Source organism: Tamandua tetradactyla, chromosome 16 (assembly GCF_023851605.1).
Source record: "Tamandua tetradactyla isolate mTamTet1 chromosome 16, mTamTet1.pri, whole genome shotgun sequence".
In the NCBI taxonomy this organism is placed as follows: domain Eukaryota; kingdom Metazoa; phylum Chordata; class Mammalia; order Pilosa; family Myrmecophagidae; genus Tamandua; species Tamandua tetradactyla.
Window position 1 is genome coordinate 33,915,030 of NC_135342.1, and position 26,766 is coordinate 33,941,795.

The window sequence follows — 26,766 nt, forward strand, 5'->3', positions numbered from 1 at the left end:
TACAATCATCTTCAAGAAACATGGCTACTGGGATACAGCTCCACATTTTCAGGCAGTTCCTTCCAGCCTCTCCACTACATCTTGACTAACAAGGTGATAACTATTTAATGCATAAGAATAACCTCCAGGATAACCTCTCGACTCTGTTTGGAATCTCTCAGCCATTGACACTTTATTTTGTCTCATTTCACTCTTCCCTCTTTTGGTTGAGAAGGTTTTCTCAATCCCCTGATGCTGAGTCTCAGCTCATTCCAGGATTCTGTCACACGTTGCCAGGAAAGTCCACATCCCTAGGAGTCATGTCTCACATAGACAGGGGGAGGGTGGTGAGTTTGCTTGTTGTGTTGGCTGGAGAGAGAGGCCACATCTGTGCAACAAAAGAGGTTCTCTTGGGGGTGACTCTTAGGCCTAATTTTAAGTAGGCTTGACCTATCCTTTGTGGGGTTAAGTTTCATATGAACGCTCAGCATGTAGCTTTGGCTGTCTGCACTGCTTGTGAAAAATATTAAGAATTCTACTTGAGAAAGCTGAATTTTCCCCCATTTTTACCATTCCACGAAGGGGTCTTTGCAAATACATTTTTATTCACTGTTCAAATCACTCTGGACAAACCAACAAAATCTCATGTCCTACTCAAGGTTCCATGTACTTATGGTGTTCAATTAAGCTGTCTACATAAGTTATATTAGGAAATGCACTACTCAAAATATAAATTTTGTACCAAATAAAGATTTTTTGCTTTAGTCTCACACGTAAGGTAAAATTTTAAAATATTTATTACCATCTTTTTTCAGCACCCTGCAGTAATGACATTTCTTTGTTCTTTCTCATACCTGCATCATTTTTCCCTGAGGGTGAGACCCAGCAGGTTGACTTTCCTGTGAAGTCTCTGGACTCTGGTTTTCCTATCTTGCCCAGTATGTGGTGCTTGTCTGCCTGCAGGTCCTAACAGCATAAGGTCACGCGATACCTTTAACTTCAGCAGACTCTCCCTGGTGGGGGTGTGAGGAGCGGTGGTAGGCTGGGTTTTTTTAAAAAAATTTTTTTTATTAATCAAAAAAAAAGAAAAGAAATTAACACAACATTTAGAAATCATTCCATTCTACACATGCACTCAGTAAATCTTAGTATCATCACATAGATGTATGATCATCATTTCTTAGTACATTTGCATCGATTTAGGAAAAGAACTAGCAAAACAGCAGAAAAGATACAGAATGTTAATATAGAGAAGAGAGGTAGGCTGGTTTTAATTGCTTCAAACTTCCAAACCTTGGGGTCTGAACTCCTTGGGGTAGGAATTCCACCTGATCTGGGTCCTACCCCTCCCCTGAGGAAGGCATAGGCTACAGATAAGCTCTCAAACAAGCTTGTTTCTGCCTATGCCTGGGGCAGTTGCAGCCTGAGAAGCCCTGTCGTTGTATCCAAAGGCAGTGAAGCCCTTATAGAAACACAGCCACAAAAAGAAAGAGAAAAATCCTTCTCAGAGCAGGACCCTCGTTCCTCAGGTTTGCCAGTCAAGAGCATAAGTTGGTATGTTGCTTTGTGTACCTTCAGATCCTATGTGCACCCTCCTTTCCTTCAGGGCCCAGACCCTTTCAAGTATTATGTGCTATCCGTTTTTATTTTTTTTTCTTTTTCCATCAGCCCTGCCCCTGGGCATCGGGGCAAAAATCAGCAACCTCCACTTTGACCAGGTTCAGCTCAGCTGGGGGCCTATTTTTAGTAGTCAGAATCTGTAAATTAATTCCACAATTGAAGCTTAGTTGTGCTCAGTCCCTGCTGCTGGTAAAGTCCCTATCCTTTCCCCTCTGGGAAGCAGTCTGTGGGGAAGGGGCGCCAACACGGTGGCTCTGGGAACTCACGGTTCTGGGGGGGCTCGCAGTCAGTCCAGATTGGGGTACGCTTTGTGTCCAGTCACTGATGTGGCCCCAGGAGTTGTTCTGTACTGTTCCTGGCTATTTAGTAGCTGTTCTGGAGGATGAACTAAATCCCACACCTCACTAAGCTGCCATCTGGGCACTCTATTTGAATTCATTTTAAACCCTTAGTTCCCAGCTTTCCTCACTACCTGATTAATGCCAATTAATAATTTCAGTTTGTAGCACCAAACAAAATTACTCAGAGGATGAGGAAGTTTGTTCTTTTTTTTTAACTTTTTTTAATTAAAAAAATTAACAAACAAAACATTTAGAAATCATTCCATTCTACATATATAATCAGTAATTCTTAATATCATCACATAGTTGCATATTCATCATTTCTTAGTACATTTGCATCGATTTAGAAAAATAAAAAGACAACAGAAAAAGAAATAAAATAAGAGAAAAACTATATGTACCATACCCCTTACCCCTCACTTTCATCTACCACTATTTCAAACTGAATTTATTTTAACATTTGTTCCCCCTATTACTTATTTTTATTTCATATGTTCTACTCTTCTGTTGATATAGTAGCTAAAAGGAGCATCAGACATAAGGTTTTCACATTCACAGAGTCTCATTGTGAAAGCTATATCATTGTTCAATCGTCATCAAGAAACATGGCTACTGGAACACAGCACTACATTTTCAGGCAATTCCCTCCAGCCTCTCCACTACATCTTGAACAACAAGGTGATATCTACTCAATGCGTAAGAATAACCTCCAGGATAACCTCTCAACTCTGTTTGGAATCTCTCAGCCATTGACACTTTGTCTCATTTTACTCTTCCCCCTTTTGGTCCAGAAGGTTCTCTGTCTCTTGATGTTAATTCTCAGCTCCTTCTAGGGTTTTTCTCTGTCCTTTGATGCTGAGTCTCAGCTCATTCCAGGATCTTTGTCCCAAGTTGCCAGGAAGGTCCACACCCCTGGGAGTCATGTCCCACGCAGAGAGGGGGAGGGTGGTGAGACTGCTCATCATATTGGCTGGAGAGAGAGGCTACATCTGAGCAACAAAAGAGGCTCTCTTGGGGGTGACTCTTAGGCCTAAATTTTAAGTAATCTTGACCTATCTTTTGTGGGGTGAAGTTTCATGTGAACAAACCCCAAGACTGGGGGCTCAGCCTATAGCTTTGAGGAAGATTGTTCTTTACTTCACCATCTGTATCCTTTAGCAATTGGGGAAAGAAACTAATTACCAAACTAAAAAATAAAGATGTTACATTGCAAAAAAAAAAAAAAACCAGAAAAAACCCAACATATGTTACCCTTAATTTATTTTTTTAATGGCTAATTGTACCTTTTGATTCCCAGTCCCTGCTCCCCTACCAGTCACTTTTTTGTGTATCCTCCCCTTAATAGGCCATACATTTACATTTTTAGTTATTTTCCTCCCTCACACACATAAATGGGAACTTCAAAGCTCTATGTGTTTTGGAAGACATGCTCAGGGCTTATAAACAAAGTACACAGCTGCCAAAAAAGTGTAGGACTAGGCAGTACAATTTATTTACACTGGCAGCCCTTAAAGTACAGGTATATTAAGAGCAGCCCTCTGACACCAGGAAAAATAGGCTCATGATATGTACCGCTTCACTGAGGTTTTGCTTTTCTTTAGATGTTCACACCCACCACCTGAAATTTAGAACTTTCTGTGGTAAATGCCGGTCAAATCACACATTAAACTCCGTTCAAGCTGGCTTCAGCTGAGTGTGCGCATCCCTAAATTAAACCGACTCCCTTAGGAAGATCCCCAAAGCCCAGTTTCTGCAGCCCTGTTTACATTGGCAGAATGAAGGCAGCACCATCTGGGGCTCAATAAAATGCCTGACCCCAGTGAGCCATGCGAGATAACTTGCAGTCTCCATTCAAGCCTCATCTTTTACTTGCTGCTGTGAAAGGAAATATTTCTTCTATTTTTTTTGGTGTGCTGTGCAAGGTCACATTTCATTATTTTCTATCTTATCTTGTTATCACAGCACCATTTGTTGAAATTTTTGGAGTGCATGGGCCAGGAATCGAACCTAGCTCTCCCACGTGGCAGGCAAGAATTCTACCAATTCTACCATTCTACCCGTGCACCCCCTTTTTCTTCACTTTGAAAGATGAAAAGAACACCAGATCCTGTAACTTGTGGTGTAAAGGAGAAAAGGTAGTAGATGTTGTAAGGCGAGCCATCATCTGGACTGTGTGAAGAACGTATGGATTTGCTGTGCTGCAGCTTGGCCAACCACCTGCTGGAGTTCTTGGATGGAAGCATTACTTAGTTGTTGGATACTTGGGAATTTTTGAAGCAAAAGGGGAGCTTTAACTTTCCCAACTCCTGGGATCTGCTGCACGGTTCGAAGGAGGGATGCCTCAGAGAGCACGGGCCGTTTCTTCCTGAGAAAAGGGTTCTTACTGTGCTCTTTGGCTTGTTCCTGGACCTGAAGTGGAAATTAAAGGAAAAAGAGCACATGAGCACCATCTAGAGGACTGGCAGCTTTCTTAAAAAGTTTTATGGAAATCGAGTTTTTTGTTTGATTCAGGACCACTTACTGGTGCTTAAATGATTGATTTTTCATATACCACTAATATAATTTTTCAGACATGAACAAAATTATTGAAAGATGTACCATATGATCACACAAAGGAGTAACATAAGAAATTAAGAATTTATAAAAGTTGAGGTTTTGGAGTGTTTGGGATAAAACTAATGTAAAACATAGGAATTCAAACACTTTGCTACAGTCCATAAAGCAGCTTAAATTGAGTAGGGCTAAAGGATAGCCATTTGCTTGATACACGACCTGCAGGAAGGCTGCCTATCAAAGGAGAAGCCCAGTCTTAAGGTACAGGTGGTTACAGTGAAGCAGATGACACTAGCATTGTACCAAGGGCAGTGAGGGAGAGTGAAACAACTTGGTTCTCAACCCACACCAAGCATCAGAATCTAGGGGGAGCTTTACAAACAAAACAACAATGAAAAATTGATGCTTATGCCCTAACCTCACAGTCTGATTTTTGATTGACCTGAGGTAAAGCCCAGGTATCACTGTTTTGACAATTCCCAGAAGATTCTAATGTGCAGTCAAGTGAAAAACCAGTGAGGGCAATGGAAAGCCAGGTTTGTTTGGATGCTTTTTAAGATTATAAACTTGCACATGGAAGTGCTCCAGTGCTTAACAAAAAGTATGTAGGGATTAGACAAAGCAATTCCTAGTTGACATTTTTATCAGCCTAAGTGCAGAATGAGGAATGATGTCCTGGGAGTCTAAAATCAGGTCTCCAATTTGTTTATTTTGTTAGAGTGCCTAGAATAGGTGTAAGGTCACCTGGATGCAGGGACAGCTTCTGAGCTTAAAGTTCTTAAAAAAGTTTTATAAAGTAATACATGGAATGATAAAGAATGGACTGACTGGTTTACAACTATAATAAGGATGGGTGCTAACTTAAAGGATCCATCACGATCAGCTGTGACTCTGTAAGAAAGGGCTTTGTGAAGAAGTAGAATTAAGCACTTACTAATTGGATAATCAGGCAGGAAGCTTCCATCTGGTTAGCCACAGGAAGCAAAACCATCCCAAGGTCCAGCACGGTAAACTTCTGTACTGCTGAGAAGTATTGCTCACTCATCTGTGTTTTTTCAACTAGGACAATCCCTTGAAGATCACTGGCCTACAAAGCAGCAAAAAATAAAAGTAAACCATTTTGAAACAAAATTCTTTTAAAGCTTAAGAAAGCTATTCTTTGATTTCAGGAAAAGGGGCAGAAATGCTTGGAAGGATCAATGGTTTTATATAAATTATTTCGAGAAATGGGGGAGGACGGGGCTGCAAGTCCACTTTCATTTTCAGTTTATTTAATTCTGTCCTTACGTTTCTAACCCGGACAAGCCTCTTTCTGTAGCCATTTCCTGCCACTAAATCAGCTTCGGTGATATAAAGAATGCAGGATCTGTTAGATATGTGAAAATCCACCGGTGTCAGGCCATCCTCAAAAATGAGCTTAATTTTCCCTTAAAATACAGACAAAAAGATGCGTTTGGTGAGTTTTGGAGGAAAAGGCGGCAAAAAGGCGGGGAGGGGTGAGTAGGGGGTATACAGACTGCATGCCCACGGACCTTGCATCTCCTGCGCCAGCTGCGACCCGCGCCATTTCTCATTGGCCACAACGTGCCCCAAAGGCACGCATACGGGGCCCGTGCCAACTGAGGGGGTCCTCTCCATCGGTGGTCTCGATCTAATGAGGGAAATGCAGACAGCACCTGAGCAAGCGCTCCTGCACCACGACCCCACCCGCATTTCCGCCCGAAGCCGGGGTCTCTTTGGCAGGATCCATACTACAGAAGGCTGAATTAATTTACTAAAATCTAAGAATCCGGAGATTCCTCTCCAAGAGGCCGCGTCCCTCATTTTGGTTACTTGCCTGGCCCCTGATACCCCTGCTCGGTCCGTGCTGCGGCTCCTCAGCTTAGTCCCGGGCGGGGGACTGAGGCGGTCGCAGGCCTAACTGCGCCCTGACTTAGGGGTTCTCACAAATCTACCGCAGCGGCGAGGGCGTATCAGTTCAAGCCCGCCACGCTGCCTGAGACCTTCATCCCGCCCGCCCTCCGCCTCCCAGAGCGCCGGATAGGCTGTGACTTCAGAGACGGACACTTGAACTGGCCAATAAGAGAATGGGAACGCAGACTATTTCCGCCCCGTTGCAGATTTAAAAGAAACCCGTTCGTTGTCAAGGGCAACGGCATGGTAGTAAAATTAGTTCAGATTGGCCAAGGGGGAAAGAGAGCCAATAGCAGACATACTAGTTGCGAAGTCCAATCCGGAGAAACAGCGTCTGGGGCTAGGCCCACGAGAGGAAAGCTTTAAGCTTTAGGGAGTCGTCTCGGGAGGGTTGAGATCCGCTAGAAAGTTCAGCTTCTAGGCTGGCTGACCCACTGCCGCAAGGATGCTCCTGGGATTTCGGAGAGGCCGCAGGAGCCAGTTTGTAAGTAGATACTCTCCCGTCCTGAATTTTGACCCCGTGGTGCCAAGAGTTAAAGGTCGAGAGATTCGGGCAGTTTTGGGATTTGGGCTGGTTTGGGATTTGGGCTGAGATGCGGGCACAAAAAGGAAGTGATTTTCACTGCGAGGAGCCCTGATTTTACGAGTTCTTCAGACTTGTCTAGCTCAGGGTTGGCCGGAGTCGGACAGAAATCACCCCCTGCTACTCCTACGATATACGGTTCGGTAGCGGCGACTTCACCACTGTCCTACACAAACCTGCGCCACTGGAATGTCCTGAGAGGACTCATGCCTGATTCCTCCCCCGCACCCATCTACCACGTGTACTCCAGCGCATCTCACCTGGCGGCTGTCTCCACCCCCACCCTGGCCTCCAGCACCTCCTCATTAGTTTCTCCGCTTCCACTCTTGCTCTTCCTTTCCCCCAGGTACGTTCTCCACACAGCAGTTACAGATATTATTTTTAAACGCCAATCTGATCTTGACACTGCCCTCATCAGAACCCAATGCCTTCCGCCCCTCCTCTCCAGCCATACCACCAACATTACTTCTGTTCCTGCAGGCCTTTGCTTTTGCTGTTCCTTCTGCTTATTACTCTTGCATCCCGTGGCCACACTCTCTTACATGATCTCATTCTCTGACCATGCCTCCTCTGTCTTAGTTCCTCACTTCCTCCTATATGCTGATTCCAACAATTAGTTGACCCCCCCCACTTGCAATGTTTTAATTGACTGTGGTTACATCTTTCGTGTCCTCACTGCCCTCTTTTCCAGCTCTAAATCCACAGTCCATCATTCTACTCCCTTCCTGTATAGATCCTCCCTTGCTCCTGTCTCCTGCTTCCATACTTGCCTGCCAAAATCTTAAATCCTCTTTCATTCAGTTCTCCACAAATGTAATACAATTAAGAGCAAAAACAAACAGAAAACCAAATGTGATAAGGGCACTCCTGAACTGTTGATTCAAAGTGAGATTAGAGAGTCGGTTTGATTTAGCTTTGTATTCAGTAAAAGTTGGCTGAATACAGAATTTTTTTTAAACAGATGGATGTTGAGAAGCAGTGGTGACATAATTGAAGCATATTTTTTCATTGCCATTTTGCTAACTTGGCGTGATTATTGAGTTTTTATTCAAAGTGGTAAACATTATTGAGTTCCTACAGTGTATACCTGTTTCTTACAACTTATTGACAGCCTATGGCCACAATATTTAGAGGGTAGACGGGCCCCCAAATAATTCACCATAAAATGGTAAGACGGGAACTATTGCAGATATGTGTACCAGGAAAAGGGCAGCTAAGTCAGTCTGGAGAGTTGACCAGGGACTTTGGGGTGTGCATAAAGGGAATTCCAGGTGGAGAAAATAGCATATGCAAAGACCCAAAAAGGAATAGATTATTTGCTGTTTGAGAAATGGAAGACAATTCTGAGTCCTGAAGCATAGAGAAGGTGTGTGGAGTTGAGGAGGGGTGGCAAGAAATGAAGCTGGGTCCATTGGAAGCAACCAATTTAGCAAGCTTTCTCTGCCATGCTGGACTGTGTTATTGAGAGAGAAAGGCTGATCCTGAGAGTTTTCAAGATGGCTAGAGATAGAGTCATCCTGTCTTTTAGGAACTGGAGGCAGAAAGACTGCAGTTAGGGAATAATTATAGTGGTATAAATGAAGAATGTTCAGTATAGTCTGGGGAATTTGCTCTTTCAAAAAACAAACTCACTAGGCATTTCTGGAGGACGTACTGGATGCAGTCCCAGGGGATTCGAAGGTGGCTAAAACTTTCCTGTCCTCAAGCATCTCCTAGGCAATTGGGGCTGAGAAGAGGCGGGCAAATAAAACTGTGAAATTGCTTGAGACAGGGTGGCAGGAACTACACAGTGGGTAGAGGAGAGTGGAGGGATATGCCACAATGCTCCTGCTCATGTGGGCATCTATCCAAGTAGAGTTGGAAGAGAATGCTTTGGAGATGTTTGGAGTGTCTTCCCGACCACCTCACTCCTGAAGGATGTCCAGAGCCCTGGCTCCTCCCCCTGACCTAGCCTCCCTACTCCCCCTGTACCTTCTGCATACCACTGCCATTAGTCTTCCCAGGGCCCACTTTCAATGACTGTTCTTCTCAAGACCACAGGATCTCCTGTAGTCAGGTGTCAGCCCTTCAAAGGGGAACGGCTCCCGCTCTTAGCTGTAGCCCACCGCTCTAGCATCTCCCTCTACAGTGCTTCTGTATCCCAGTGAACCGGAGTACTTTTTTATTTCTAGCATGCTTCCACCAATGTCTTGCTACATTTCCTTTGTTCATGCTGTTGCCTCTTCCTGGAATACTTTTTCCTCACATTTCCTAACTTCGGGAGCAGTAGCCATTTTTGAAGACCCATTTCTAAATGCCTCTGTGTTTTTCTCCAAGAAAGAGAGAAACTCTTGGAGTCTCCTTTCTGGTCCCTCGACCTCAAAGTGCCCTCCTCTCCCTTCCCACCTCACCACTTTGTTTTTACCTGTCTTGGCACATTCCATAAATTCTGTGTTTTAAGTATTTGGGTGTTTTCCCTGTGCTCTACCTTGTTGAGGATGAAGACAAGGATTTTTCATGGCTTTCATGGCATTTTTCCTCCTCTAGTATGAATGAATGGCCAGTGTGCAGAGTACGAAGACATCTCTAGACCCAAAAGTGTCTGAGAAGGGGCGCAAGGGTAGTTCAGTGGTAGAATTCTTGCCTGCCATGTGGGAGACCTGGGTTCAGTTCCTGACCCATGCACTTCCCAAAAACAAACAAGCAAGCAAACGAAAGAAAAAGCAAACAAACCTTCAACAAATAGTGCAGCATTAACGGGATACTCACATGGGAAAAGAATGAAATGTGACCCCCACCATACAGCATACAAAAAAAAAAGAGCGTTTGAGAGACTCCTTGCCTAAAGCAGGGTTCTCTGACTTTCATTGTGGGTAGGAGCTAGTTTTTGTTACTCTGAGTCTTTGAGGCAAACCACGTAAAATATCTACTGAGCCTCTACTAGGTAGTAGGCAGCATGCAGGGTGCTAGGGTTGCGGGCTTGATAAGGTTTCCTGCTCTCAGGAAACGTGCATTCTGCAGAGGGTAGGCAAGCGAGTGCGTAGGATCATGGGGGGCTGTGTCCTGAGTTGGGTGGACGTGCTAGAGAGTGCCTGGGGCTTGTTTAGGGAAGCTGCTCTGGGGAGGGAAGGACAAGAGGCCAGCCACATGGGCAGCTAAAGTGGTGCTCCCCGGGTGGGTACGAGAGCCTGGCCAGATGGGGATAGGGACAGTAGGGGATGGGTGGAGCTCCTGGTGGAGCTGGATGCCCGTTAGTTGGAGCAGGTGTCCCCTCTCAGGCCCAGGGTGATAGTGGCAGGCTGAGATGACTCCCTTACTCCCACCAGTGACCTCTGCTGGGTTTCACTTATACAGAAACACATCGTCCATGGCCTCCTCCCTGCAGCCAGCATCGCGCCGAAGCCAGCTGTGCCCCGCACGCCTCCTCCCCGCAGCCCCAACCCCTCTCCAGAGAGACCAAGGTGAGTCAGGTGAGCAGGCACAGTGGTAGCACTAGACCCTGTGAACTGTTTTTACTGGCAAGAAAACCACACATAGAGTGACTAGAATCATGTCCTTTGCAATATTTATCACCGTTCCATAATGACCCGCTTAATATGGGTTCTCTACAGGATAGTGGACTTACTTGGGATCATCCATTTCAGGTGTATGGAGTTGTCACATTTCATAATTAGAGGTAGTTAGTAGTTTTCAAAATATAAAACATTAAACCTCCAAATGTTCATTCAGGTTCATGACAACTTAAAAAGGAATTTAAATTTTGTGTGAGGTTTTTTTCTGAGCATAGCTCTGCCTTTTAATAGAACTGCTTTGGAGGAAGGAAGGAGGAGTGTACTCCCTTGCCAAAGCCTGGGATTTCCCATCTTCCAGTGCTTTTAACAACCAGAGAACTATCTTCTATATCAGAATATTAGAGGCCTGTGCCTGCCAAGATTTTTAGGTCCAAGACAGTTTTACCCTTTTGTTGTTGTTGTTTTAAAACTTTTTATTTGAAGTAATTTCAAAATTCCAGGACACTTGCAAAAATAATACAAACTCCATACAGAGAACTCTAGCATATCCTCACCCACAGTTACCCAGATCCACCAATTTTAACATTTTTCTGCATTGCTGTGTCTATTCTATCTATACATCTATCGATCCATATATCTATAATTTTCTGACCATCTGAGAATAGATTGCATATATCATGTTCCTTGAACACATAATATGTCCATGTACATTTCTGAAGAACAAAGATATTCACTTATGCACCTGCTTTAAGTACAGTTATCCAGTTCATGAAGTATACCATTGATATAAAGCTTTCAGTCTACATTCCATTTTTTTCATCTGTCCCAGTAATGTCCTTTTGAGCTATTTTTCCTCCATTATTAGATGCTGTCCTGTATTTAATTGTCATTGCTCTTTAGTTGCTCTTTTTTTTGTTTTGTTTTAATTGCGGAAACATAAAAAAATAAATTTTTCCATCTCAACCACTCCCAAGCATAACATTCAGTTGGGTTATTTGCATTTACAATGTTGTGCTACCCTTGACACCATCCATAACCAGAACTTTCCATCAATCCAAACAGAAACTGTACTCATTATGTATTAACTCCCCATTCCCCCTCCTCTCTGCCCCGAAACCCTGTACTTTACTTTTTGTCTTTATGAGTTTGCATATTCTCTGATTTTTTGTGTGTGTGTGTGTGGTACCATAGGGCTTAAATTTAACATACTAAATCTATAATAATCTCATTTAGTTTAATACCCATTTAGCTTCATTTGCATTCATCAACTATGTTCCTATACCCCTCTATTCCCCCACCTTTGTTTAATTCTTGTCACAAAATACATGTTTATGCCTTAGAGTGCAAAACCATTAAATTGTTATTACGTTTTATGTATTTGCCTTTTAGATTCTCTAGAAAGTAAAAAGTGGAGTTGCACACCAAAAATACAGTAGTACTGGCATTTGTATTTACCTATGTTGTTAACTTTACCAAGGACCTTTATATCTTTAATCTATTATCTATTGATCTTTCCTTTCAACTGTAGAGCTCCCTTTAACATCTCTTGTAGGATGCTCTAGTGATGAAGTCCCATAGCTTTTATACAGGAATGTCTTAATCTCTGCCTCATTTTTCTTTCTTTCTTTTTTTTTTTTGGGTGCATGGTTTGGGAATTGAACCCGGGTCTCTCACATGAAAGGCAGGCATTCTAACCACTAAACTACCTGTCCACCCTCTTTCTTACCTTTTGGTGGGGGTGGTGGTACATGGGTTGGGAATCAAAACTGGCTCTCCCACATGGCAGGTGAACATGCTACCACTGAACCACCCATGCACCTGTCTCCCTCATTTTTTAAAAAAATATTTTTATTGTCAGATCTCCACACACATACATTCAATACATGGTATATGATCAGTGGCCCAAAATATCATAACATAGCTGTGTATTCATCACCATGATCATTGGTTTAGAACATTTACATCACTCCAGAAAAAGCCATTGTCATGGTCAGGTTCATGTGTCAACTTGGCCAAATTGTGGTACCTGTTTGTCTGGTTAGGCAAGTGCTGACTTGTCTGTTGCAATGAGGACATTTCATAGAATTAGATCAGGGTCCCACTCCTCTCTAATCAAGGCCCTCACTTTAACAGCAGACACCATGCAAGATTGAGATTTCAGTTTACGTTGTAAAGTTGCTACTCTAACAATAAGATTCTGAGTCTGATTTTCAGAGATCTCAAGTCTATGGCTACAGGAAATAAGATTTTCCTTCAGGATACTCATAGAAACATCTACATCTGTCAGATGGCGCTTAAGCTTCTCGTTTGAAGCCGTAAGTCCATCCCTTTCACTCCTTAATGTAGCCACTGTATCTAACAGCAACCAACCAACATCTCTATACCTCTTATTTCTACAAAACTCTGTAAAGGTGTCAAAGACATTATCCCCCAGAGCCTGGCTTTGTACAAGCAAAGCATTAGAAGAATCGAGTGGTGATATTTTGACTATCACTTTTGCCAACTCACTCCATGGATTGGAAGTGTGGGATAATGGTGGGAGGAATATAAGGCTGAATCAGGCTGAATTTATTGATATGGGCCCACTAAGCAGAGATTCTGCATTCAGTGTTATAGCTCGAGGGGTTAGAAAAGGTATTAAAAGTTTGTTTGGATGGTTGGCTGAAACATGGATCAAAAGGTGACTGACATTACCTGAGGTTGAAATGCTAAAACTGTATAATGCAGATGAGGGGATCCAGAGGCTTAGAGAGATTGGAATGTTAGAGTGGATTTATCATGCAAAGCCTGCTGTTACACCCCAGGTGTGTGGAGGATGCACCTTTTACCAGAACAGTGAGAAATAAATTTGTGAGACTAGCACCATCATCCCTGAAGAGCTCTGTGGTTGCACTTCTCTGTAGGTCAGATATTACTACAGTAACTGCTGTCACTGAGCTGGAATCCTTAAACACAATGGGCATGACAGGATCCCAAGTTGGCAGAAGCCAGGTGGCAGCACTTAATCACCAAAGACAGGGTAGACGTGGCTATTATAATAGACAGCAAACTCAAAGCAGGTGTCAAAATTATATAACACAGAGATTTGTGACATTGGCTAGTAAATCATGGGGTACCTAGAAATACAATAGAAGGGCAGTCTACTAAATTCTTGTTGGAGCTGTATAAACAAAAGAGTTCTAGGTCAAGTGAACAGAAGTCTAACCTGAACTACAGAAACACAGAGTCACGGCCCCTTAATCAATTTCCAGACTTGAAACAGTTTACAGACCCAGAGCCCTTTGAATGAAGGGGAGGCCAGGTCCCTTTGAGGGAGAACCCTGTTACACTGCCACAAATTTATACTGTTCATCTGCCTCCAAGCCTTCCCCAAGGAGACTGACGGGGGCCTTTTACCAGGGTGACTGTGCATTGGGGAAAAGGAAATGATCAGATATTTCAGGGATTATTAGACACTGGTTCAGAAGTGACATTAATTCCAGGGGACCCAACACGTCACTCTGGACCACCAGTCAGAGTGGGGGCTTATGGAGGCCAGGTGATCAATGGAGTTTTAGCTCAGGTCTATCTCACAGTGGGTCCAGTGGGCCCCTGGACCCATCCTGTAGTTATTTCTCCATTTCCGGAATGTATAATTGGCATAAACATACTAGGCAACAGGCAGAATCCCCACGTTGGCTCTCTAACTTGTGCAGTGAGGGCTATTATGGTGGGAAAGGCCAAGTGGAAGCCACTAGAACCGCCCCTACCAAGCAAAATAGTAAATCAGAAGCAATACTGGATTCCTGGAGGGATTGCAGAGGTTACTGCCACTCTTAAGGACTTGAAAGATGCAGGGGTGATGATTCCCACCACATCCCCATTCACCTCTCCTATTTGGCCTGTGCAGAAAACAGATGGGTCTTGGAGAATGACAGTGGATTATCATAAGCTCAGCCAGGTGTTAACTCCAATTGCAGCTGCTGTTCCAGATGTGGTATCATTGCTTGAGCAAATCAATACATCCCCTGCTACCTGGTATGCAGCTATTGATCTGGCAAATGCTTTTTTCTCAATAGCTATTAGTAAGGACCACCAGAAACAGTTTGCTTTCAGCTGGCAAGGTCAGCAATATACTTTCACTGTCCTACCTCAGGGGTATATCAACTCTCCAGCCCTATGTCATAATCTTGCCCGCAGGGACTAACTTACTTACTTCTTCATGTAACTTACTTGTGCCTTCAGGACCTGCTCTGGCCCTATCTTGTATATACCAGCTCCGTTTTACAATAGAGTGCTGCTGCACATGCCCAGCTTTATGGCTTGGTAGGTCAGACAACACCCAGGTCATGATAGGCAACTCAGGTCTCATGGTAACTTGGTGGTTCTAAGCAGATGGTAAGGCTTTGCTCCAAAATCCTAAGGGTCTGCGTTGTGATTCTCCTATAGGGGCCTGCCAAATGCTCCAGACAGCATCTCTATTTGCCACTGACACTTCCAGCACCATTGGATCTGCTGGATCATACAGCCCAAGTGGCAGAGCAGCTTGTACAGCAGCCTGGACCTGTGGCAGAGCCTCCTCTTGTTCAGGTCCCCACTCAAGATTAGCAGCTTTTCTGATCACTCGATAAATGGGCTGGAGTAGCACACTCAAATGAGGAATATGTTGTCACCAAAATCCAAAAAGACCAACTAGACATCACACTGGTCCATTGTATTGATGATATCAGGTTGATTGGACCTAGTGAGCAAGAAGTAGCAACTACTCTAGACTTACTGGTAAGGCATTTGTGTGTCAGAGGATGGGAGATAAATCCAACAAAAATACAGGGGCCTTCCACCTCAGTGAAATTTCTAGGTGTCCAGTGGTGTGGGGCATGTCGAGATATCCCTTCTAAGGTGAAGGATAAGTTCCTGCATCTGGCCCCTCCTACGCCCAAAAAAGAAGCACAGTGCCTGTGCTGGTTTGAAAGGAAGTATGCCCCCTAAGAAAAGCCGTGTTTTAATATAAATCCCATTTCTTAAAGGTAGAATAGTCTCTATTCAATACTGTATGTTTGAAACTGTAATGAGATCATCTCCCTGGTTGATGTGATTTAGTCAAGAATGGTTGTTAAACTGGATTAGGGGATGACATGTCTCCACCCATTTGAGTGGGTCTTGATTGGTTTACTGGAGTCCTATAAAAGAGGAAATATTTTGGAGATTCAGAGAGACTCAGAGAGAGCAGAGAATGCTGCAGCACCATGATGCAGAGTCCACGAGCCAGCAACCTTTGGAGATGAAGAAGGAAAGTGCCTCCCGGGGAGCTTCATGAAATAGGAAGCCAGGAGAGAAAGCTAGCAGATGATGCTGTATTTGCCATGTGCCCTTCCAGCTGAGAGAGGAGCCCTGACCGTGTTCACCATGTGCCTTTCCAGATGAGAGAGAAACCCTGAACTTCATCGGCCTTCTTGAACCAAGGTATCTTTCCCTAGATGCCTTTGATTGGACATTTCTTTAGACTTGTTTTAATCGGGACATTTTCTAGGCCTTAGAACTGTAAACTAGCAACTCATTAAATTTCCCTTTTTAAAAGCCATTCCGTTTCTGGTATATTGCATTCTGGCAGCTAGCAAACTAGAACAGTGCCTAGTTGGTCTTTTTGAAGAAGTGGCCCAAATGCCCATGGTTTCCACTCCTGCCACATTACCTTCTCTTTCCCAGACCAGAGCTGTGGCCTCTTGGGGAGTTCCTTACAGTGAATTGACTGAAGAAGAGAAAATTCGGGCCTGGTTTACAGATGGCTCAGCATGATATTCAAATACCACCTGAAAGTGGACAGCTGCAGCACTACTACCCCTTTCTGGGGTGTCCTTGAAGAACGGTGGTGAGGAGAAATCCTCCCAGTGGACAGAACTTCGAGCAATTCATTTTGTTCATTTTGCTTGGAAGGAAAACTGGCCAGAGGTGCGTTTGTATACTCACTCATAGGCTGTTGCTAATGGTTTGGCTGGATGGTCAGGGACTTGGAAAGACCATAATTGGAAAATTGGTGACAAAGAGGTCTGGGGAAGAAGTATGTGGATAGACCTTTCTGAGTGGGCTAAAAACATGGACATATTTGTGTCCCATGTGAATTCACACCATAGGGTGACTTGGCAGAGGAAGGTTTTAATAATCAAGAGAATAAAATGACCCGTTCTGTGGATACCAGTCAGCCTCTTTCCCCAGCAACTGCTGTCATTGCCCAATGGGCTCATGAACAAAGTGGTCATTGTGGTAGGATGGAGGTTATGTATGGGCTCAGTAACATGGACTTCCACTCACCAAGGTTGACCTGGCTGCAGCCACTGTTGAGTGCCCAACCTGCCAGCAGCAGAGACCCACACTTAGCCCCCGATATGGCACCATTCCCTGAGGTGACAAGCCAGCTACATGGTGGCAGGTTGATTACATTGGACCACTCCCTTCATGGAAGGGGCAGCGATTTGTTCTAACTGGAATAGACACATACTCTGGATATGGGTGTGCTTTCCCTGCATGCAATGCTTCTGCCAAAACTACCATCCGTGGGCTTCCAGAATGCCTTAACTATTGTCATGGTATTCCACACAGCATTGCTGCTGATCAAGGAACACACCTAACAGCAAATGAAGTGCAGGAATGGGCACATGCTCATGGAATTCTCTGGTCTTACCATGTTCCCCATCATCCAGAAGCAGCTGGATTGATAGAATGGTGGAATGGCCTTTTGAAAACTCAATTACAGTGCCAATTAGGTGACAGTACCTTGAAAGGCTGGGGTAATGTTCTCCAGGAAGCTGTATATGCTCTGAATCAGCATCGCTGTATGGTGTTGTTTCTCCCATAGCCAGGATCCATGGGTCCAGGAACCACGGGGTGGAAATGGAAGTGGCACCACTCACTATTATCCTTAGTGATCCACCAGGAAAATTTTTGCTTCCTGTCTCTGTGACCCTGAGCTCTGCTGGTCTACAGGTTTTAGTTCCAAAATGGGGAGTGCTTCCTCCAGGAGAGACAACAATAATTCCATTGAACTGGAAGTTAAGATTGCCACCTGGTCACTGTGGGCTACTTATGCCACTGGATCAATGAGCCAAGAAGGGGATTACATTATTGTCTGGGGTGATTGACCCTGACTATCAGGGGGAAGTAGGACTGCAACTACATAATGGGGGTAAAGAAGAGTTTTCTTGGAATATAGGAGATCCCCTAGGGCGTCTTTTAGTATTACCATGCCCTGCTATTAAAATAAATGGAAAACTGCAACAACCCAATCCAGGCAAGACTACCAATGGCTCTGAAACTTCAGGAATAAAGGTTTGGGTCACCCCACCAGGCAAAGAACCACAGCCAGCTGAAGTGCTTGCTGAGGGTAAAGGAAACATGGAGTGGGTGATGGAAGAAGGTAGTGATAAATATGAACTTCAAACACGTGATCAGTTACAGAAATGAGGGCTGTGATTCTGTTTTGTTCATGTTATACTATTTAAGTTGAAAGATATCAAGTTTAAGAATGAATGTTGCCTGAGGATTTGCGCTCGAGATTTAATGTGTTTCCAGTCATATGCAGGACAGTTGAGTATTGTTAGGTAAAAGAAAAAAAATGTGCGTTTTATTTTTTTTATTTGGAAATTTGGTATGGTTTAAATATATAGGTGCCAAGTTGACAAGGGGTGGACTGTCATGGTCGGGTTCATGTGTCAGCTTGGTCAAGTGGTGGTACCTGTTTGTCTGGTTGGACAAATGCTGGCCTGTCTGTTGCAATGAGCACTTTTCATAGAATTCAATCATGATCATGCCAGCTACATCCACAGCTGATTCCGTTTGTAATCTGCCAAAGCGAAGTGTCTTCTGTAGTGAGTGATGTTTAATCTAATCACGGGAAGCCTTTTAAGGAGGATTCAGAAGAGACAGCCTCTTCCTGTCTTGGCTGGCAAGCCTCTCAGGTGGAGTTCATCCAGACCCTCCATCAGAATCATCGGCTTCACAGCCTGCCCTGTGGATTTTGGACTCTGCGTTCCCGTGGTCACGTGAGACACTTATATACATTTTATGTTTGCAAGTGTTCTCTGTTGATTGTTTCTCTAGATAACCCTAACTCATACAATACCATACCTCTAACCCCTCCCTCTTATTGACCATTGGTATTTCCATCCACCCAATTATTTTAACCCTTATCTTCCCTATTATTTATTTATTTATCCATATTTTTTTACTCGTCTGTCCTTACCCTGGATAAAAGCATCAGACACAAGGTTTTCACAACCACACAGCACATGGTAAAAGTTATGTCTTTATACAATCATCTTCAAGAATCAGGGCTACTGGAACACAGCTCAACAGTTTCAGGTACTTCCCTCCCACCACTGCAGCATACCATAAACTAAAGAGGAATATCTATATAATACATAAGAATAACCTCCTGGATAACCTCTCGACTCTGAACTCTCTCAGCCACTGAAATTTCATTTTGTTTCATTTCTCTTTTCCCCCTTTTGGTCAGGAAGGCTTTCTCAATCCTTTGATGCCAGGTCCTGGCTCATCCCAGGAGTTCTGTCCCATTTTGCCAGGGAGATTTATAGCCCTGTGAGTCATGTCCCACATGGTGCAGAGGACAGTGAGTTCACTTGCAAAGTTGGCTTAAAGAGAGAGGCCACATCTTAGCAACCAAATAGGTTCTCTGGTGGTGACTTTTAGGCCTGATTTTAAGTAGGCTTAGTCTGTCCTTTGCAGGAATAAGTTTCATAGGGGTGAACTCCAAGATCAATGGCCTATTGATTTGGTTGTCCCCACTGCTTATGAGAATATCAGAAATTGTCCAAATGGGGAAGCTGAATATTTCCTCCTTTCTCCCCAGTCAACCAAGGGGACTTGCAAATACTTCTTTATTCACTACCCAAGTTACTCTTGCCTATAATGGGGCATCGCACTAACCTGGACAAACCAACATAATCTATTCTAGTTCTGTGTGCTTATGACCATGCAAGTTAAATTAGGTAATGCACTACCCAATATAAATTTTGCACCAAATAAACATCTCTCCCTTTGGTCTCACACAGAAGTTGAAGTGTTAAAATATGGATGATATTATCCTTTACCCTGTATTCTTCTCTACCTTAGTCCTATCCAGATCAGCTTCCTTCATATCTCTACTTGAAGTCTGATCCATTTTTCAACTTTTTAAACAGTTCCTGTATGGGGTACTACCGACTTTTATAGCTTCAGAGCTCTAACTCTCTCTCTCATTTTTGAAAGATAGTTTTGCTGGATATAGAGTTCTTAGTTGATAGTTTTTTGCTTTCAGCACTTCATGTCATCCCACTGTCTTCTTGCCTTCATGGTTTCCTATGAGAAATTGGCATTTAATTTCATTTAGGCTCCCTTGTATGTGACACATTGTTTCTCTGTTGTGGCTTTCAGATTTCTCTCTTCATCTTCAGTACTTGATGGTTTGATTATAATGTGTTGTGGTGTATATCTGTTTGGGTTTATCCTGTTCAGAATTTGTTGAGCTTCTTGCCTGTATATATTCATGTCTTTCATTAAATGTGGGAAGTTTTCAGCCATTATTTCTTTGAGTATTCTTTTCCCCTTTCTGTCTTTCTTTTCCTTCTGGGACTCTCACAATATATATGTTGGTATCTTGATAATGCTACACAGGTTTCTCAGGCTCTGTTTAATTTTCCTCATTCATTTTATTTTGTGCTCCGCAGACTCAGTGATTTCAATGTTCTTACTTTAAGTTCACTTATTCTCTCTTTTGCCAGGTCCAGTCTGCTTTTTCACCCCTCTAGGGAATGCTTTATTTTTGTTACTGTGCTCTTCAGCTCTATTTCCTTCCTTTTCACATTTTCCATATCTCTATTAATATTGTTTGTATTCATCTGTCATTTTCTTGATTTACTTTAATTCTTTGTCCATGTGTTTCTTTAGCTCTTTAGTGTATTTAGAACCATTTTTTAAACGTCTTTATCTGAAATGTCCCAGATCTAGTCCTCCTCATTGATAGTTTCTAATGCTTTAATCTCCTCTGTGTGCACCATCACTTCCTATTTCATTGTATGTTTTGCAGTCTTTGTTGCAGCCTGGACACTCTGGTATTTTAAATTGTTATTTCTGGGATTTTGGCTCTGAGGCATCTGTTCCTTAAGCTTGTATCCAGCTAGTGGTAGAGATTTCCTTGAATGCCAAGAACTAACAAAAACAAAAACAAAAAACCAAAAAACATTTTTTTGGGGGTGCGTGGTCTAGGAATCCTGGGTTTTTCTCATGAAAGGCGAGCCTTCTACCACTGAACCAAAAAACACCTTTCTTTTTAGTATTCTTTAAAAGTAGACCTTAAAATTGCCTCCTAATAAAAAGCACTGAAACATTTTTTTAACTTTTTTTAATTAGAAAAAAATTAACAAAACATTTAGATATTCCATTCTACATATACAATCAGTAATTCTTAATATCATCACATAGTTGCATATTCATCATTTAGTACATTTGCATCAATTTAGAAAAAGAAATAAAAAGACAACAGAAAAAGAAATAAAATGATAACAGAGAAAAAAACTATATGTACCATACCCCTTACCCCTCGCTTTCATTTACCATTATTTCAAACTGAATTTATTTTAACATTTGTTCCCCCTATTATTTATTTTTATTCCATCTGTTCTACTCTTCTGTTGATATAGTAGCTAAAAGAGGCATCAGACATAAGGTTTTCACATTCACAGAGTCTCATTGTGAAAGCTATATTATTGTTCAATCGTCATCAAGAAACATGGCTACTGGAACACGGCACTACATTTTCAGGCAATTCCCTCCAGCCTCTCCACTACATCTTGAACAACAAGGTGATATTTGCTTAATGCGTAAGAAGAACCTCCAGGATAACCTCTCGACTCTGTTTGGAATCTCTCAGCCATTGACACTTTGTCTCATTTTACTCTTCCCCCTTTTGGTCAAGAAGGTTCTCTCAATTCCTTGATGTTAATTCTCAGCTCATTCTAGGGTTTTTCCTCAATACCTTGATGCTGAGTCTCAGCTCATTCCAAGATCTTTGTCCCACATTGCCAGGAAGGTCCACACCCCTGGGAGTCACGTCCCACGCAGAGAGGGGGAGGGTGGTGAGACTGCTCATCATATTGGCTGGAGGGAGCGACCACATCTGAGCAACAAAAGAGGCTCTCTTGGGGGTGACACTTAGGCCTAAATTTTAAGTAGACTTGACCTATCCTTTGTGGGGTTAAGTTTCATGTGAACAAACCCCAGGACTGGGGGTTCAGCCTATAGCTTTGGTTGTCCACACTGCTTGTGAGAATATGAAGAATTCAACTTGGGGAAGTTGAATTTCTCCCCACTCTCACCATTCCCTGAAGGGGGCTTTCAAATACTTTTCCAGTCACTGATCAAATCATTCTAGGATTCATTGGGGGATCACTCTGGACAAACCAACAAAATCTCATGTGCTATCTGAGATTCCAAGTACTTATGACATTCAATCAAACTATCTACATGAATTATAGTAGGAAATGCTCTAGTCAGAATCTAAATTTTGTAACAAACATTTTTTGCTTTAGTCTCACATATAAGGTGACATTTTAAAGTATTAATTATCATTTATTTTCAGCACTCTGCAGTAATGACATTCCTTTGTTCTTCCTCATGCCAAAACATTTTAAAAATTTGTACATTGTACATTTCACTATTATTATACACTCTAGGCATTCATAGATTATACCATCTCGATCTTTAACATCTATCTTTCTTTCTGATTTCATTTATGTCCCCACCCCTCCTCCCTCTATCATTCTCACATGCAGCTTCATTCAGTGTTTTAACATAATTACATTACAGTTAGGTAGTATTGTGCTGTCCATTTCTGAGTTTTTGTATCCAGTCCTGTTGCACAGTCTGTATCCCTTCAGCTCCAATTACCCATTATCTTACCCTATTTCTATCTCCTGATGGTCTCTGTTACCAATGACATATTCCCAGTTTATTCTCTAATGTCGGTTCACATCAGTGGGACCATATAGTATTTGTCCTTTAGTTTTTGGCTAGTCTCACTCAGCTTAATGTTCTCTAGGTCCATCCATGTTATTACATGCTTCATAAGTTTGTTCTGTCTTAAAGCTGCATAATATTCCATTGTATGTATATACCACAGTTTGTTTAGCCACTCGTCTGTTGATGGACATTTTGGCTGTTTCCATCTCTTTGCAATTGTAAATAATGCTGCTATAAACATTGGTGTGCAAATGTCCGTTTGTGTCTTTGCCCTTAAGTCCTTTGAGTAGATACCTAGCAATGGTATTGCTGGGTCGTATGGCAATTCTATATTCAGCTTTTTGAGGAACCGCCAAACTGCCTTCCACAGTGGTTGCACCATTTGACATTCCCACCAACAGTCGATAAGTGTGCTTCTTTCTCCACATCCTCTCCAGCACTTGTCATTTTCTGTTTTGTTGATAATGGCCATTCTGGTGGGTGTGAGATGATATCTCATTGTGGTTTTGATTTGCATTTCTCTAATGGCCAGGGACATTGAGCATCTCTTCATGTGCCTTTTGGCCATTTGTATTTCCTCTTCTGAGAGGTGTCTGTTCAAGTCTTTTTCCCATTTTGTAATTGGGTTGGCTGTCTTTTTGTTGTTGAGTTGAACAATCTCTTTATAAATTCTGGATACTAGACCTTTATCTGATATGTCGTTTCCAAATATTGTCTCCCATTGTGTAGGCTGTCTTTCTACTTTCTTGATGAAGTTCTTTGATGCACAAAAGTGTTTAATTTTTAGGAGCTCCCATTTCTTTCTTTCTTTTTTCAGTGCCCTTGCTTTAGGTGTAAGGTCCATAAAACCGACCCAATTATAAGATTCATAAGATATCTCCCTACATTTTCCTCTAACTGTTTTATGGTCTTAGACCTAATGTTTAGATCTTTGATCCATTTTGAGTTAACTTTTGTACAGGGTGTGAGATACAGGTCCTCTTTCATTCTTTTGCATATGGATATCCAGTTCTCTAGGCACTGTTTATTGAAGAGACTGTTTTGTCCCAAATGAGTTGGTTTGACTGCCTTATCAAAGATCAAATGTCCATAGATGAGAGGGTCTATATCTGAGCACTCTATTCGATTCCATTGGTCAATATATCTGTCTTTATGCCAGTACCATGCTGTTTTGACCACTATGGCTTCAGAATATGCGTTAAAGTCAGGCAGCGTGAGACCTCCAGCTTCGTTTTTTTTCCTCAAGAAACTTTTAGCAATTCGGGGCACCCTGCCCTTCCACATAAATTTGCTTATTGGTTTTTCTGTTTCTGAAAAGTAAGTTGTTGGGATTTTGATTGATATTGCGTGAATCGGTAAATCAATTTAGGTAGGATTGACATCTTAACTATATTTAATCTTCCAATCCATCAACGCGGTATGCCCTTCCATCTATTTAGGTCTTCTGTGATTTCTTTTAACATTTTTTTGTAGTTTTCTTTGTATAGGTCTTTTGTCTCTTTAGTTAAATTTATTCCTAAGTATTTTATTCTTTTAGTTGCAATTGTAAATGGAATTCGTTTCTTGATTTCCCCCTCAGCTTGTTCATTACTAGTGTATAGAAACACTACAGATTTTTGAATGTTGATCTTGTAACCTGCCACTTTGCTGTTCTCGTTTATTAGCTCTAGTAGTTTTGCTGTGGATATTTCAGGGTTTTCGATGTATAGTATCATATCATCTGCAAACAGTGATAGTTTTATTTCTTCCTTTCCAATTTTGATGCCTTGTATTTCTTTTTCTGGCCTAATTGCTCTGGCTAGAACTTCCAACACGATGTTGAATAACAGTGGTGATAGTGGATATCCTTGTCTTGTTCCTGATCTTAGGGGGAAAGTTTTCAATTTTTCTCCATTGAGGATGATATTAGCTGTGGATTTTTCATATATTCCCTCTATCATTTTAAGGAGGTTCCCTTGTATTCCTATCCTTTGAAGTGTTTTCAACAGGAAAGGATGTTGAATCTTGTCAAATGCCTTCTCTGCATCAATTGAGATGATCATGTGATTTTTCTGCTTTGATTTGTTGATATGGTGTATTACATTAATTGTTTTTCTTATGTTGAACCATCCTTGCATACCTGGGATGAATCCTACTTGGTCATGATGTATAATTCTTTTAATGTGTTGCTGGATTCGATTTGCTAGAATTTTGTTGAGGATTTTTGCATCTATATTCATTAGAGAGATTGGTCTGTAGTTTTCTTTTTTTGTAATATCTTTGCCTGGTTTTGGTATGAGGGTGATGTTGGCTTCATAGAATGAATTAGGTAGCTTTCCCTCCACTCAGTTTTTTTGAAGAGTTTGAGCAGGGTTGGTACTAATTCTTTCTGAAATGTTTGGTAGAATTCACATGTGAAACCGTCTGGTCCTGGACTTTTCTTTTTGGGAAGCTTTTGAATGACTAATTCAATTTCTTGTGATTGGTTTGTTGAGGTCATCTATTTCTTCTTGAGTCAAAGTTGGTTGTTCATGCCTTTCTAGGAACTTGTCCATTTCATCTACATTGTTGTATTTATTAGCATAAAGTTGTTCATAGTATCCTGTTATTACCTCCTTTATTTCTGTGAGGTCGGTGATTATGTCTCCTCTTCCATTTCTGATCTTATTTATTTGCATCCTCTCTCTTCTTTTTGTCAATCTTGCTAAGGGCCCATCAATCTTGTTGATTTTCTCATAGAACCAACTTTTGGTCTTATTGATTTTCTCTATTGTTTTCATGTTCTCAATTTCATTTATTTCTGCTCTAATCTTTGTTATTTCTTTCCTTTTGCTTGCTTTGGGGTTAGTTTGCTGTTCTTTCTCCCATTCTTCCAAGTGGACAGTTAATTCCTGAATTTTTGCCCTTTCTTCTTTTTTGATATAGGCATTTAGGGCAAAAAATTTCCGTCTTAGCACCCATAGGTTTCGATATGTTGTGTTTTCATTTTCATTCGCCTCGAGATATTTACTAATTTCTCTTGTAATTTCTTCCTTGACCCACTGGTTGTTTAAGAGTGTGTTGTTGAGCCTCCACGTATTTGTGAATTTTCTGGCACTCTGCCTATTATTGATTTCCAACTTCATTCCTTTATGATCTGAGAAAGTGTTGTGTATGATTTCAATCTTTTTAAATTTTTTGAGACTTGCTTTGTGACCCAGCATATGGTCTATCTTTGAGAATGATCCATGAGTACTTGAGAAAAAGGTGTATCCTGCTGTTGTGGGGTGTAATGTCCTATAAATGTCTGTTAAGTCTAGCTCATTTATTGTAATATTCAAATTCTCTGTTTCTTTATTGATCCTCTGTCTAGATGTTCTGTCCATTGATGAGAGTGGTGAATTGAAGTCTTCAACTATTATGGTAGATGTGTCTATTTCCCGTTTCACTATTTGTAGTGTATTCCTCACGTATTTTGGGGCATTCTCATTCGGTGCGTAAATATTTATGATTGTTATGTTTTCTTGTTTAATTGTTCCTTTTATTAGTAGATAGTATCCTTCTTTGTCTCTTTTAACTGTTTTACATTTGAAGTCTAATTTGTTGGATATTAGTATAGCTACTCCTGCTCTTTTCTGGTTGTTATTTGCATAAAATATCTTTTCCCATTTGCACTTTCAACCTATGTTTATCTTTGGGTCTAAGATGTGTTTCCTGTAGACAGCATATAGAAGGATCCTGTTTTTTAATCCATTCTGCCAGTCTGTGTCTTTGAATTGGGGAGTTCAGTCCATTAACATTTAGTGTTATTACTGTTTGGGTAGTACTTTCCTCTACCATTTTGCCTTTTGTATTTATATATCATATCTAATTTTCCTTCTTTCTACACTCTTCTCCACACCTCTCTCTTCTGTCTTTCCGTATCTGTCTCTAGAGCTCCCTTTAGTATTTCTTGCAGTGCTGGTCTCTTGGTCACAAATTCTCTCAGTGACTTTTTGTCTGAAAATGTTTTAATTTCTCCCTCATTTTTGAAGGACAATTTTGCCAAATATAGAATTCTTGCTTGGCATTTTTTGTCTTTTAGTAATTTAAATATATCATCCCGCTGTCTTCTTTCCTCCATGGTTTCTGCTGAGAAATCTACACATAGTCTTATTGAGTTTCCCTTGTATGTGATGAATTGCTTTTCTCTTGCTGCTATCAAGATCCTTTCTTTCTCTTTGACCTCTGACATTCTGACTAGTAAGTGTCTTGGAGAACGTCTATTTGGATCTATTCTCTTTGGGGTGCACTGCACTTCTTGGATCTGTAATTTTAGGTCTTTCATAAGAGTCGGGAA

At 41.8% G+C, this 26,766-nt stretch overlaps 2 protein-coding genes across 2 annotated transcripts in view; one reads left to right on the top strand and one right to left on the bottom strand.

Annotated features, from left to right (window-relative positions):
- Positions 1-2,205: 2,205 nt before the first annotated feature.
- On the bottom strand, positions 2,206-6,527 carry FAAP24 (FA core complex associated protein 24). The gene is made up of 5 exons (XM_077132245.1): positions 6,331-6,527; positions 6,026-6,144; positions 5,781-5,920; positions 5,428-5,580; positions 2,206-4,349 (listed from the first exon to the last, which is right to left on the bottom strand). Exons 2-5 carry the CDS (start codon positions 6,129-6,131, stop codon positions 4,101-4,103), a joined length of 648 nt encoding a protein of 215 aa, XP_076988360.1. The 5' UTR covers positions 6,132-6,144; positions 6,331-6,527; the 3' UTR covers positions 2,206-4,100.
- Positions 6,416-26,766, top strand: part of CEP89 (centrosomal protein 89) — a 215,418-nt gene continuing 195,067 nt past the window's right edge. Inside the window, exons 1-2 of the mRNA XM_077132246.1 lie at positions 6,416-6,891; positions 10,324-10,430. Coding sequence (XP_076988361.1) covers positions 6,853-6,891; positions 10,324-10,430 — 146 coding nt within the window. The 5' untranslated portion in view covers positions 6,416-6,852. The remainder of the gene's footprint in view (positions 6,892-10,323; positions 10,431-26,766) is intronic.

What these genes read in the sequence shown, in the direction of transcription:
- FAAP24 (XM_077132245.1), bottom strand. Translation starts at nt 6,131, where the DNA reads ATGGAGAGGACCCCCTCAGTTGGCACGGGCCCCGTATGCGTGCCTTTG. An exon ending in GCTGGCGCAGGAGATGCAAG is followed by an intron (nt 5,921 to 6,025) that starts GTCCGTGGGCAT and finishes CTGTATTTTAAG; the next exon opens with GGAAAATTAAGCTCATTTTT. An exon ending in GGCTTGTCCGGGTTAGAAAC is followed by an intron (nt 5,581 to 5,780) that starts GTAAGGACAGAA and finishes GCTGCTTTGTAG; the next exon opens with GCCAGTGATCTTCAAGGGAT.